Below are 14,796 nucleotides of genomic sequence, written 5' to 3'. Positions count from 1 at the left end.
TTAATGTAAAATTATAGATGGATTTAATTTTCAAATAATTTCAACATTAACTATCATAATAGAACAATTGTGTGTCATTTTCTTATAAATCAAGGAGCAAAATATTATTGTGACATCTTTACTTCAAACTTTTTCAACATCTTTTTAGCCAGGTTTTTTTTAATAAAAGCTCATTTTTGTTTTTCATTTTTTTTCTAAGCAGTCGTACTCCTGGAAGCCGACAAGCATCCCCAACTGAAGTAACTGAGCGTTTGGGTCCAAACCCTAACACTGCTGAAGGCTTGTCTTCGCTTTCTAATCCTTCAACTCACAAGCCACTGGTGGAAGAATTTTCAAACTCCGAATCTCAGAATTTGGATGCTATGGAACAAGTGGGTCTTGATTCTCTGCAGTTTGATTATCCTGGAAATCAGGTACAAATGGATTCTTCAGGAGCTACTGTGGGACTCTTTGATTACAATTCACAACAACAGGTTAGTATTTTTTTTTTATAACCATATTAATGGTTGGAATTACAGCATTATATAACTCACAGGTTTCAACTAAAAATGGGAGCTTTCTAAAGTTCTTACATCTTTTTTATTGTTGCTGTTGTCCTTTTTTTTTTTAATTCTGTAGTAAAAAAAACTTGTTCACGCCATGTCGATTCCATATCAAGGGAAGACAATGTCTGGATTCATATAATCTCAGTCATAATGCCTTAGCTTTGAATAAGGTCAGCCATTGTCATTTATGAATCATAATTCATAGCTCAATATTATGCATGGTGTCTTGTATCTTATTCAAGATAATTTAACTTCTACCACCAGCTAGATTGTACAATATATTAAAGAGAAAGAAAAAGCAGACGTGGCATTTCTGGTAGTAGTTTATTATAATGTGGAATTCTTCCATAATATTCTTGAAGAATTATTTCTATTTAAATTTGAAATTCACAGTGTTGAACAGTCCTGTGTGTAACACTCCATGCTATAACAATGGGCCAGTCTTATAAGTTAAATAGGAGTAGAAAGTGTGTTTGTTAATATTGTAATATTGTCGTCTTTCAAAAATCAAATCCCTTTTGCTTGTTGTCATTTTTGTCTTAGATATTTCAGAGGACTAATCCTCTTACTGTTCAGCAATTAACAGCAGCACAACAGCAACAGTATGCACTGGCAGCAGCTCAGCAACCACATATAGGTGAGATATTTTAAAGTTTGTAATAAAAAGTTCCTGGATTTCAGCTGGTATAGGGAACTGTGATTTTTTAAAATATATACATAGATTTGGTAGAAACATTTCGGGGTTTTTTGCCAGTGGTAATAAACAGAAATATGTACAATCAATTTTTTTCCTAACTGCAAAAGGGCTCTTATTTCCTCCTCAAAAGACTATCCATAGGATTGGTAGACCTTAACCAATCATGGTTGGCTGTGTCTTTAGCTGCTGCAGTTGGAGGGAAGGAATTATTTAAACTTGGGAACCTTAACGAGAAGTGCCAGATTCGTCCACTTGATCTTTAGCAGATGCAGGGCAGGCACTGTGTGAACTGCTTTCTACCTGCACTACATTGTATATCAGCCTTGGGACTGCAGTGCTTTACAATGAAGATTGTGAAAGTGTGAAGTAGAGTCATAGTAATAGCAAAATAAAAATATTTTATTGGAATGTATGTTCTAGTGTGAAATAAGCTTACAAAATGCCCTATTGCATATTACTTATATATTTTACATACTGAATTTTTAATATCGGCAGAGAAAATGAAATTGTCAGTTACAATTAAAGCCTTTTCAATTTTCTACCAATATTCTCTGAAATCACATCAAACTTTAGCATTTAAAAACTTGTGTGGTACAACATTATGTGCGGTGTCTGTTTTTGGTGAAATTGAACCTTTTGTTACTGTAACAGGTGTATTTTCGGCAGGCTTGGCTCCAGCTGCTTTTGTGCCAAATCCCTATATTATCAGTGCTGCTCCCCCAGGTGCTGACCCATATACAGCAGCAGGCTTGGCTGCTGCAGCTACCTTAGCAGGTAAGGCAATGCTGTTTTCAGACAACTCTAATATTGCATATTTTTAAAACCTTTGCCATAAAAAAAGTATAAATCATCCAGGTTAGTCAGATTGTTCCCATAGATTTTCAAATATCAAATTTACTATGGACATCATAGCATTCAATCCTGTTCTTTTTCTGTTGTATCCATGTCTCTGGAATGAATTCAAACCAAGATTTTAATTTGACTTTTCTACTCATATTTTTCTTAGTCTGCCAAGTCCCATGTTCCTCTTCATTCAACACTCGGCTGCAGAAAAAATAAACCAAATGTTAGGAACTTATTGTCTTTCTTTTGAATGATGTCACAAGATTGGGACAGGGCAGAAATGAGGAGCATATCACTATTTTCAATATTTTAATTATAAATTGACACCATCAGATAAAATCAATCAAACCTGACATTTGAGAACAGAGATTAAGTCATTCTTAGATTAAAATCCAAAATCAAATAGATAGCATCATCTAACTTGCTACCTTAATATGTACATAGTTAAATTACTTTTTATTGGGCTTAAATGATTTCTGTATGGCTTTCTAGGGGAGTTTGTTCTTTAGGAAGCTACTGACTGGAAGACTTATTCAAATCACAAAACTGAATATGATTTATCCTCAGTTTTATTCATTTATATGATTTGCAGGCATATTTTCTAAATACCAATTCCAGGTGAACCTATAATCACAACCACAAACCAGGCTATCATAGAGTTCCTCTAGATCTAGAAGGAGACATATATTATTTAAGTCTGAAAAAGACAGATTCTACTAGCACCTACCGTCCAATTATTCACAAGTGCCGCCGTTTCTTGTTCTACTATTGTTGTCAATTGATGCAAATTATTTGGTCTCATCTAATTTTATTCTTAATAAATATTTAGTCTGCAACCTTATTTGGATTATTATAGCCCAGTGAAATTGACATAGGCCTCTACAGCCTCATTTGGTTTATGATTTCAGCCTTAGACGACTCCTGGCAGTTTTTACTATCTACACAGTAACCCAAACAAATGCTTTGTAACAATTTTGCTGATAAGGAGAAACTGGCAAAGTTTCTATAAAGAAGCTTTCTCATCAGAGGAGAAGGGCTATTGGATTGGCCTTAGTGGTAGATTCTTATATTATCAAAATAACTCTAAAATATTGACTGGAATTGGGATAAAATTTGAAAGAAAGGTACAAAGTGGCTGGCAACTAAAATGAACCTAGACAGCCCTGGTTGTTGAAGATTTATGGTATTAAAGATTTATGGTACTAATATGGTATAATATGGGCTGATATATAGCTCAGTTAGATTTGGCACTGTTTATTAATTTATTGAGAGATCTGGAAAAGATAGCTGAAGAGTTTTGGGCACAATTCAGAAAAGAGTACTGAACGTTTGGGAAGATACATTAGGTGGTGTGGTCTGGTCTGTCCTTGAGGAGGGTGGAAAATCAAAGATTTGCCACTCGGAGAAAAGCCAGCTGCCTGCCTAATTAACAGAGGGAAAAATTGGTGTCAGTGTCAGTAATTTATAATTCCTTCCTTAATTCTAAATAAGGAAGTAGGTAGATTGTAGAAATAGAATACAGTCAGACAAAGAGACAAGATTATAGAGGGCATTCATACTGTACCCATAGAAAAATCTTATATTCTGGAAATCTGGATCCGTTATATTATTTCAAGGCAATGATGCTTGTACAGTATTAATTAAAATATATTGACATTGCTTAGATAAATTAAGAACATTAGAAGTAAAAAAAGAAGATAAATACTCTTATCAGTATTCATTACAATTTAGGACATTGATACTGCAAGCATGAAATTATTTGATCTTTTCCTCCAGAACTGAAATAACATTAAAAAAGAGATTCCTACAGATCGCATTAAAGTAATATAAAGTGTATATTATGTAAATAAGTGGGGGGGGGGAATACAGATTTAGCAAGAATTATTAAAATACCAAATAAACAAATGGGGAGGGAGAGGGAGGAAAAAGAACTATTGAGTTTCTAACTTTCCCTTTTTGGTATATCTACTGATTTACATCTTTGTAGACATTTAAGCCCCCTAGATGCCTGATGGTAAGTGATTATTTTTACCTTGTGCCGTGATGTTTGTTTGGGAACCATTCTTGCTTAAATTTGATTACAGTTCTTTGCATATATCTATATCTATATATATTGTTAGTTTTGCCATTGCTGAATACTTCACGTCTAAGTTCCCAATCAGATAGAATTGTATCTTTCTTCCAGTGTTAAACACAATTCATTCTCACTACTGTAAACATATCTTCCATTCAATTCTAATGAAATAATAAATCCTTGTTGATTTTTGCTGACATTTTAACTAATAAAAACAATTTCATTTCCGCTTAAAATTCTAAAATTTTCTGTGTTGTGCTATATACAGCTTTCTAATATTTTTGTGGGTTTTTATATATCTACTACATGGTTTTGTGACTTTCCAATATTTATTACTGTATGACTTGTCTATCTTGGATATTATTGATAGAGTTGTATACCAACTGTAGAATATCTTGTACCAATTTTCTTTTAAATTTTAACTTGGTGTGAATTTTATAGATTTAGTTGGTATTTCTTCCCATTGCGGAGTTGTAACTGTCTCTTTAAAATGTTGCATCGTTTTATCATACAGCTTTTGTTTTCTCTCTCTTGGTGTAAAATATCTAAGCAAAAATTTATATAGACTCCCTAACAGATGGTGCTGTTTTTGTATGAGTGTTTCAAAATTCTGTCTTTTTTCTTAATCTCCTTCCTTCCTTCTTGAAATTTGATTTTACTTTCCAGCAATTTGTAAGTACATCAACCAAGATACCTTCCAGCCTTCATTAAGTATTCTTGCTGTCTTTTTAGAGTATGAGTAAACCATTTTTGCATATGTAATTATATTTTTCTTTCTACAGTTGTCTCCAACATGAAAAGCATTTCAGAAAACCACTAGAGAGGAGCTTATTATTCCCTTCATTGAATTTCATGCTGTTGTCCAACTTTGTCTAATAATATGTCCTTTTAAATCTTTATCATCCTTTGTAGTTGGCAACGACTAGAAGAATAAAATTCACAGGGACTCCTTTACCTTTTTTTAGTATGTCCGCATCATAATTATGTACAAAATTATTGGCTAAACTGGTTCCTTTCAAAATTGCTGTTCTACAATCAAAGGATTTTATCTACTCTGTTGTCCACTACAGACAGCTTGCTTTATGTTGCTGTTTAGACTTTGGAAGAGCAGGATCATCTCTGTAGAATCATGTAGAATTTTTTTGTTTGTTTGATACTGGGTTTTTCCCCACCGAACATAAACTTACTGACAGTTTCTTACCATTTTTGTAGAGTTCTCTTTGAAATGCTGATTGAACCCATTAGGAATAGATAGTTTATCTTGATAGTACATTTCATAGGAAGAGTTACATCATTGTAACTTTTCCTAACTGCTTTAAGGAAGTTTTCTACCTTTCATGGTCTCTTTTAATCTCTTGCCATAATTTAACATACAAATAGTCCTCATTTAGAGACCTTTCCCAGTTAGGAAGGTGATGAAAAAGTAACTTTATGATGAGTCCTTACATTTACAATTCTTCCCAGGTCTGTAAAGCGAAGGGAATGATTGTTTTCATTAACTATTTTAATGATTGTTTTCATTTAACTGTTGTGGTTACGTAATAATACCATATCTGGATAATGTCGTTCCACAAATTCTGAGACCTGTTATTTGTTTCTCAGGCTTTTTCTGCCATTATTTCTAAAGCAATGTTAAATAATAAAATGGACATCCTAGTTTTCTTCCTTTATTTATTTAGAAATCTGAAAAAAGCTTTCCATTAGCCATAATGGTCATTTTTTCTGTTAGTGTATACTATTAACCTGCTTGAACTTTTTCTCCAGGATTTATTTTATTCAATATTACTAGCAGGAATTGTCAAAGGCTTTTTCTGCATACTCCCAAATCAGTGCATCTTTCTTCCTTTTCTTGTTCTTAGGTTTTGTTATATTGATTATAACCCTACTGTTGCGGTTTGTATTTCTCTTTGGGATAAAATCAGTTTAGCCAATGTGTGATATCTGGTACACATTTCTTCAGTCTATTAGGTAATATTGTTGTAAAAAACTTGTAATCTACCTTCATTTCTCCTAGAGCAGGGGTGTCAAATTCAAGGCCTGCGGGCCGATGTGGCTCATGGGGTGCTTAAATCTCGCACGTGGGGCCAGACTGGAAATATCAAAGAACCGGCCCGTGGTGCCTCTGCTGGCCAAAATGTTTTTGGCTGGCAGAGTGCTGCTGGAGGCCGGGGAGGAGAAGAACGGGCTGCGCGGGGCCTCTGCGGCCCGTTTTTGCCTGGCAGAGTGCTGCTGGAGGACTGGATTGGACTGGATTACAATTATGTGGCCTCAAGTAGGTGCCTGATCTGGATAGAAAACAAGCAACTGTAGTATGTTAATACTACAGCTTAATGCCAGATTTTACATACTGTAGGTCCATTTAATCTACAGTCAACGATCTATAATTGACAGCCATTTCTATTTACTATCCTGAAATTTACCTCTGCTATTAGATCTTGTATTATCATGTTATTTATGCTATTGTATTTTTATTATTAGTTGAATAATAAAAATACAATACTGTGTTTCCCCGAAAATAAGACATGGTCATTTTTTTTGAACCCCGAAATAAGGGCTAGGCCTTATTATCGGGGGGGGGTCTTATTATTTTGGGGGTGCTCATGGCTGCTGCTTGTCAGCTGTTTGCCCGAGGCCGTGCCCACGTCCTTACAACCCTGCGCCTGGCTCTTCAGGAGCCCGCTCGCAAGAGAACAGCTGCCCGGCACTTCTTGCCACCTGGTGCCCACCGTGCGGCCTGTGCAATCACATCCAAGAGTCTGGCAGAGAGAGGCTCCCTCCGCACGCCGCCATCAAGGCTCTCCCCTCCCACAGGTATGTGTGTATGTGTGGAACGCGAGCAGCCCGAAGGTGCCAAGCCATGCGAGCACCTGTCCCCCTCCCACTCGCGTGCCTCCCATGCCTCACCATATTGATGTGGGCGAAGCCAGTGAGCACCTGGCTGGTAGTGGAGAAGAGGCTGGTTGGAACAGCCACCTGCTGCCGAGTCTTCCGGGAGCCAGGGCAAAGAGGCGGCGAAGGGTGAAGGGAGCCTCAGCCCTGCATGGGGAGTCCACGCCACCGCCATCCCAGCACTGAGGATGGCTTCCTCTGCGGCTTCCAAACCCTGGCTGGAAGCTGCTGGAAGCGGAGAAGAGGCCGGTCGGGCCAGCCGCCTGCTGCTGAATCTTCCAGGAGCTGGGGCAGCCGCATGTAGCTGGAACCATAGAGTAGGAAACACACTCCCAGAGTGGCTGCTGCCAACGCAGAGATGCCCACCATGGCAACACCCACCCCCAGCCCCACACACACACCCGACCCTCCAAGGTCAAACACAATCCTGATGCAACCTTCAATGAAATCGAGTTTGACACCCCTGTCCTAGAGGGTAGCATTGCTGTAGAAAAGTTTGTAGCAACTTGAATCGTACCTGGAGGCAAGCAAAATCAGTGCAGCTCTCAAAAAAGAAGGGTTACATGGGCATGTTTATTTAAAAACTTAAGTTATTTAAACATTAGAGAGTTAATTATCTCCACAATTGGGACCAGAATTTTGGTTGTAAATCGTGATGGTTGTAAGTTGAGGCTCCCACATGAGCAGACTTGTTTTGATAATTGGTTTTATGGTGGTCATTAAGCAAATCATGTCTTAGGTTCGAATCTATTCTCCCAATTGGGCATTTTTTGGATCACACATTGGGGTCACACGACCATGGGATGTTGAAACCAGTTGTAAATGTGAGCCAGTTGCCAACTGCTTGAAATATGGTTGTGACTGCGGGGAGATAGCACAACATTTTACAACTGCCAGAAGGGCTTTACAGGCCATATTGTACCCCTTCCAAAGCCTTTGTAACTCCAAACAGTCAGTAAATGACCGGTCATAAGTGGAAGACTACATGTGCTATAGCTACTACTTGTATTTTATAACAATACAGTGAAATAGTGTTTTTAAAAAGGAGAGGCAAATTAAGGAATTGAGAATTGTTACTGTTATAAAACAGCTTAGGATCCAAATTTCTTTCCCAGTAACTATCTGGTCTGTGCATTAAAAAAATATGGGAGGATTTATTCATAGTCCCACTGGTAACTTCAGCTCTCACAGTGCAGTGGACAAAAGTAAAGCTTTCTCTAATGAAAGTCCAATTATGAAATTTCTTCTAAGTACTGTATATGGCTTTCCCCCAGGGTTATTTTGTTTTAAACAACTAAAAATAAGCCTATTCAATCAAGTATTTGTAAGATAACTGTTTAGGATCAAGACTACTCTGGTTGCTTTTGAAAACTGCTTTAATTTGTGGCATTTTTATTGTCTTGGATTAATGGTTTAATAATGTTACTTTTTTGTATGCCACTTTGTCTCCTTCGGGAAACATTGCAGTATAAAACAAAAATAATTATTAATATTAAATGGATTTTTTATTTTCCACTGTATATTTTCTACACTAAAGTTTTTATAAGATTGCTTAGAAAGTGTTCCGACCTAATGTGCTTCAGATGATGCCTGGGTGGAAAATGAGCAAGAACTTTATAAAATTATCGGAAAGCTTCACTTGAACTGTTCTTTTTATATTATGTATCAGATTACACATGAAACATTGCTTTTAATGGGAGAAAGAAAAAAAAACATAATTGTCTCACTAAAATCAAATTGTCAAATTGTAAATTTGACTGGCTTGTGTTTCAGATGTACTCTTTTATTGACTGTATACTAACCTCCTACATATTGCTTTCAACTGTTAGGGACAAACGATAGCCATCTTTTGGTTGACAGGGGGCTTAAAGTTTTTCTTGGGGGAATTTTGATATCACATATGTAGTGATGTTTGCTTATTTATGATAATATTAGGTATGACCAAGTTACTTTTGTTCCCAAAGCATTAGAAAGTAAAAATATAAATATTTTGATAAAAATCTTTTCTTTGTCAGGGCCAGCAGTTGTTCCGCCTCAGTATTATGGAGTTCCTTGGGGCGTGTATCCAGCCAATTTGTTTCAACAGCAAGCAGCTGCCGCAGCAAACAGCACTGCCAATCAGCAGGCTGCATCACAGGCACAACAAGGACAGCAGCAGGTAAACCAGACAGATAGACATGCCAAAATATTTCTTCGCTTTTATATTTTGCCATCTAGCAAGCTATATATTCTCTCTCTCTCTCTCTCTCTCTCTCTCTCTCTCTCTCTCTCTCTCTCTCTCTCTGTGTGTGTGTGTGTGTGTGTGTGTGTGTGTGTGTGTGTGTGTGTGTTGGGGAAATACTCCTATATGGTTTGATATATTTCTTAGATGTAGCAATCCAAAACCTCTGATTCAAGTGTTTTTCATTTTCAGGTTGGTCTGCAATTTTTAGTTTCTATAAACCATGATGTTGACTAAACTTGATTTTTGAACCAGAGATACTTAAGCTTTTTTTTCCTGTTCACTAGATGAATTCACATAGGCATCACGTTTTCTGTGTGTGTGTGTGTGTGTAACACCCCATAGCAACAAAGATCAAATTCCGAAAATGGCAGAAAGGCAGAAATCAACCAGCCTGAAGGATGTCTTGCTCTAAGTTTTACCTTGGAAATAAGTTGGAAAGCTAGTGATTTCTCTCACCTGGTCCCTACTCTAATTTATATCTGAAAGGATCACAGAGACATCTGATCCCATTAGCATGCCCTACAAAATATTTGTGGATCACACTATTTCTCATTTCCATAGTTCCCTGCCAACTACCATACCAAATACACCAAGCTGATTCCACAAGTAGAGATCATGTTTTTAGAAGGGCGGCTTGTCTAGCTCAGGGGTGTCAAACTGACAGCCCACAGGCCAGATGTGTCGTGCACAGCCCACGCCCACCCCAGCTCTGCAAAGGGGAAAAACATCACGATACATCACATGACACGCAAGGTGACCCTGCAAGTTTGACACCCATGGTCTACCTGATATGATGGCCACCAATTTTTATTGCATGGCAAGGAAGAGTGCAGGATTTGTAGAGGGTGAAGGAATTGGCAAAAAGTGGATTCCTATCTTAAATAAATAGAAGTGGCTTTTGCTGTTTAAAGCTGGAATCAGAAAATGCCTCTTGGCATTAAAAATTGAATTTCTTTGAGAATAATTATCCAAGGTATTGATCACATATTGCTGATGTCTCAGGAGTATTTCAGAGGGAATTGTATTATACAAATGTGTTTGAACAACATATTTTTCTGCATTATTAAAAGAAATGGCCTGTTTTTAATTATTTTAATTCATGTTAATGTTCTCTTGTAATTTAAATTTGTGCCTGTTATTAGGTGGTAAATCTTAGGCTCATACAGATATAATATTTCCTGGCTCCTAATCATAATAAGATTCATTTCTCCTTTTACTCCTTTTTTCACAGCTAACTTTGATTTAATGTTATATCAGTTTGGTAATAAGTTAATTGAAGGGTAGTTAGAGTGTGGCTTTAAAACTAATCTTTAAATTTTTATTAATGATCACTACTATTAACCTATTCACTTACTTCATGATTAATTGGAAAAACACAGGAAATGTGTATGTGATACTGATTTTGAAGCAAAATGACTGCATCAGACTTTGGCTGCACTAGGCCTTAGGACAGTATTTTATGAGCGACACTTCTTGTTTCATCCTGTTTCCTATTACACATCAGAACTGAGAAATTTCTTTATTTCTCATCAGGATAATTAATAATAATAATTGTATATATAACTTTAGACAAATGTGCTAAACATTTGTTAAAACACCTGTCAATTGAAAAGAATTCTCTAGTAAATTTTTTAAAAAAATAACTTTGATGAAGAAGACAGAACATTAAATCATGAATAAATGTATATGAAAATGTTCCTTTTTTAAGAATTGTTGTTGAGGTCACGTGTCAGATTAGTTTATTAATCTTTTTACCCCTAATGCCCTTTTTGTGATTTACCATATTGTATGCTCAGTTTCATCTGAATAACGGGTGAAAGATGCTTATTATCTATAACGTGAAATATTTTTAGAGTAAAAATACTAATTAAGTCCTCAGGAGTTCAGTCTGATCTGTACTGACTGTGATTGGCAAACCATTGACCATGGTTAAAATTACTGAGGTAACTTGCACTAAACAAGGTGTGCTAAGAAAGAGATAAATATTATCTGTTAACAATTCTTTTTATATGATTTTGAGCCAAGAAGCATTACATCTGCAATGATCCAAGAGAGTAAATATTTCATTAAACCTAGTAATCTAAATTTTCTGATAACTGCAATTTTAAGAATGTTAAGAAACACAATATAAAGGCTGGTGATGGCTATAAAGATGGAATTCTGATCTGTTTGCCATTCTTACCTACTGCAACGTGTGGAATTTAATTCCTTGCCATTTCTTGAATTATATTTAGCAGTATTGGATTCTACAAAACTTCATGTCTTGAACCTGTACTTCTTATGCTATATATTTTCTATCAAAATAATTTGCTCCTACTATACATTTCTTTTGTTTATACACGTTAAAAAATACAATGAAAGCCATTGGTCTTTTGTAGGTTCTTCGTACTGGAGGTAATCAGCGCCCTCTTACTCCCAACCAGAGTCAGCAAGGACAGCAGGCAGAGTCACTTGCAGCAGCTGCGGCAGCAAATCCAGCTTTGGCTTTTGGTCAGGGTCTTGCCACTGGCATGCCAGGTATATAACGATGAGTCAAGAAAACTAAAAACAAACTCGGTCTAAACATCCTGTAATCTTGATGTTATTGCAATGGCCTATTTAGCTTTAATTTCTTTAAAACTGTTATTTCGCGTGAATAAAACTCTGAAATGTGATTTTGGCGATGTTTATAGCTGTCAGGATCAGCACAGAAGAATGCATTGGGAGAAAAGCAAAAGATTTGGGAATGATATTTAATGTAGTAGCCTGGTTCCAGCCCTCTAACCTAGGGTGTCGTATCTATACTATCTCCCCCCCAAATTAAAATTCCCTAGTTCTGATCTCCCACTTAATAGGGTTGGAAAACTAGGGAATGATAATAGTGTTCATGTAAAAATGGGCCTTGATTTATTTCTGTAGTTTGTTTTCTGCTGCAGCGTTGGATACTTTTCAAAATATCCATATCAGGAACCATCTGAAATAGAAAATGAACCATAAATGAAAGACACTTCCTATGTGCATTGTATCCAGCACTATTTTAATGTGTTTATCTTAAAATGTATTTAGTATTAGTATTTGTTATAATATATAATACATAATTTCAGAAATCAACATCAACATTTCAGAAATGTTACATTTTTTTAAAAAAAAAGTATTCTGCCTTAATCCATATTAATTATATTTATATATATTATATGTTGATATTAAAACATGCATGTAGAGCTTTCCTTTGGTTAACACTAAATTAGATTTGTAATATATGCATTTCTAAATTAGAAACTGAATTTGCATGTATAGCATTTAAGCTTTGCACTGCTGATAATGCAGCTGTGTTTCTCTGCTTTTATGCAAACCACAAAGCTGTAACTGGCTATTATGGAGTTTCTTTATTGCGTAGTAGTAAGATTTTGTAAAACAGTTTAAACTTGCTGATAATCCACAGCTATGGTTGCTTTGCCTATGAGTGCAAAAAGGTAACTTCGGGCACTTTTCATTTGGAATATTTCATCTTCCTAGCAAATAGATCATTGGATGATATTCAGAATAGAAGGTGAAACTTTGTGGTACTTTTTGTGCAGTATTGCTGACCAAGTCAGGTGTTCCCTTGGCCAGTTGAATCACTCCTGTTCCACCGGGATTTCAGATTCAGTTGATCATTCAGTCAACCATTTCAGATTTCTTTCAGTTGCTGTAAAGGAGTCTGAGAGCCTGTCAGTTCCTTCTCTCTCCCCTTCACCCCCTTGGAGCAAATAAAAAATCCAGGGTGTTTTGATCATGGATAGGTATGGGTTATCCATGCACTCTTTTGCAGTAGATAAACATAAGAATACAAATAACATGCTTGATGAGAACCATTTTTGTAGTACCGCTTGGTGGAGATAGTTTGAATTTTTAATTGGTTCTATCTCTACCATTAACTGGATTATCATGTTCTCATCACACACTAGTACCCTTCTCTGATCTAATTAAGTCTGTTGTGTCCATCCATCATCTATCTATCTATCTGTCTGCCTGCCTGCCTGCCTGCCTACCTACCTACCTATCTTCCTTGCATTTTCTTGCAAGCACCGGGTCCCCTTTTCTCTAGATATAGTAATCTAATTTGTTACAGAGTTCTTACATGCAAAAAAAAAAAAGAAGAAGAAGAAGGATTTTTGCCCCACAAACATAGACAAATTTCAGTCGGTATTTACATATACTGCTGTTCTGGCATAAATTTGCTAGTGAGAAATTTGATCTTGGGCATTGCATAATATTGCTTTCTTAAGGTTATTTAGAATGTTTTCTTAACTGCATTTAACTGTTAAACTAACGAATAGAAGGTATAGGAGCCCTTAGCATTCAGAGATACAAGTATTCCTCATATTGTATTACTGCATATAGCTTCATTATGTATCAGTGCCATGTAGTTTCACTCACATTGAATTCAATTTTAGTTGACAAAGCCAGACCATTTATAATTTTAAGCATTAAAGAGAGTCTAAGGGGACATAATAGCATTTTTTGCTAAGTAAACACATATAGTTCTACGTTATGATAATGGATATCTACCCATGTATACTTGGAACAAAGTCCTATCATATTTTCATCTCACCCTCTCCTCTTTTAAAATTATTCTAGTAAAATAAAGATACCAGAGATTTTGTCCAGTAAATTGCAGTTAGATATTTTTGGAGATTTAAACAGGTAAATTTGTTTTTAAAAAAGAAAAAATTTAAAAGAAAAAAAGAATCACACAATTGCTAAAATACAAGGCCAAAGAAGTGCAATAATGATTAAGTCAATGATGATGTTAACCAATTTAACATTGATTAAGTTTGTCCAGCGGTAATTGAAGTGGCTTAGGTAAATCAAGGAAAGATTAAATTCAATGTTATGAAAAGACTCCCGGAAAACACTGTAGATCTCAATTTTGGATATTTCAAGTGTATTTTACCTGACTTGAGAACCTTTTAGTAAACAGAATAGAAATAAAAAATGATCGGTGCTACACCACTAGCATGCTCATACTTGTAGAATAATTAAGTAATCCCTTCTTTTTAGAACTCAAAATCAATATGGAGTACAAATAGTCCTCAACTTATAGCCATTCATTTAGTGACTGTTCAAAGTTTCAGTGGCATTGAAAAAAAGTGACTTGTGATCGTTTTTCACATTTACGACCATTGCAGCATCCCTATGGTCACTGATCAGATTTCGGATGCTTGACCAATGGCATGTTTTTATGATGGCTGCAGTATTCCAGGGTCATGTTGATCAGTTTTTGTAACCTGGCAAACAAAAACAATGGGGAAGCCAGATTTTCACTTAACAACTGTATGTTATAAACTTAACAGCTGCAGTGTGTCACTTAACTATTGTGGCAAAAAGGTTGTAAAATGGAGCAGAACTTAACAATTGTCTTGCTTAGGAATGGAAATGTGGGGCTCAGTTGTGGTCTTAAGTCAAGGACTACCTGTATATTCCATATAGTTAACAATTATGTTGTGAAATTATATCACAGCCATGAATGGCAGTCAAAGAGAAGTATATTCAAATACACTTT

General features: G+C 35.9%; 1 protein-coding gene across 15 annotated transcripts in view; it reads left to right on the top strand.

Annotated features, from left to right (window-relative positions):
- The window catches only part of PUM2 (pumilio RNA binding family member 2), an 81,993-nt gene that overhangs the window by 36,217 nt on the left and 30,980 nt on the right, over nucleotides 1–14,796 (top strand). For 7 of the 15 annotated variants that reach the window (XM_070933000.1, XM_070933011.1, XM_070933010.1 and 4 more), the window contains exons 6-10: nucleotides 200–473; nucleotides 1,089–1,182; nucleotides 1,894–2,016; nucleotides 9,064–9,206; nucleotides 11,651–11,789. In XM_070933000.1, coding sequence (XP_070789101.1) covers nucleotides 200–473; nucleotides 1,089–1,182; nucleotides 1,894–2,016; nucleotides 9,064–9,206; nucleotides 11,651–11,789 — 773 coding nt within the window. The remainder of the gene's footprint in view (nucleotides 1–199; nucleotides 474–1,088; nucleotides 1,183–1,893; nucleotides 2,017–9,063; nucleotides 9,207–11,650; nucleotides 11,790–14,796) is intronic. The other 8 variants (XM_070932999.1, XM_070933013.1, XM_070933012.1 and 5 more) reach the window with 4 other exon arrangements.

This window comes from Pituophis catenifer, unplaced genomic scaffold, assembly GCF_029215685.1.
Source record: "Pituophis catenifer annectens isolate HBS135680 unplaced genomic scaffold, rPitCat1.0.hap2 SCAF_1, whole genome shotgun sequence".
In the NCBI taxonomy this organism is placed as follows: Eukaryota; Metazoa; Chordata; class Lepidosauria; order Squamata; family Colubridae; genus Pituophis; species Pituophis catenifer.
This window is presented reverse-complemented; position numbering and strand designations above follow the sequence as displayed.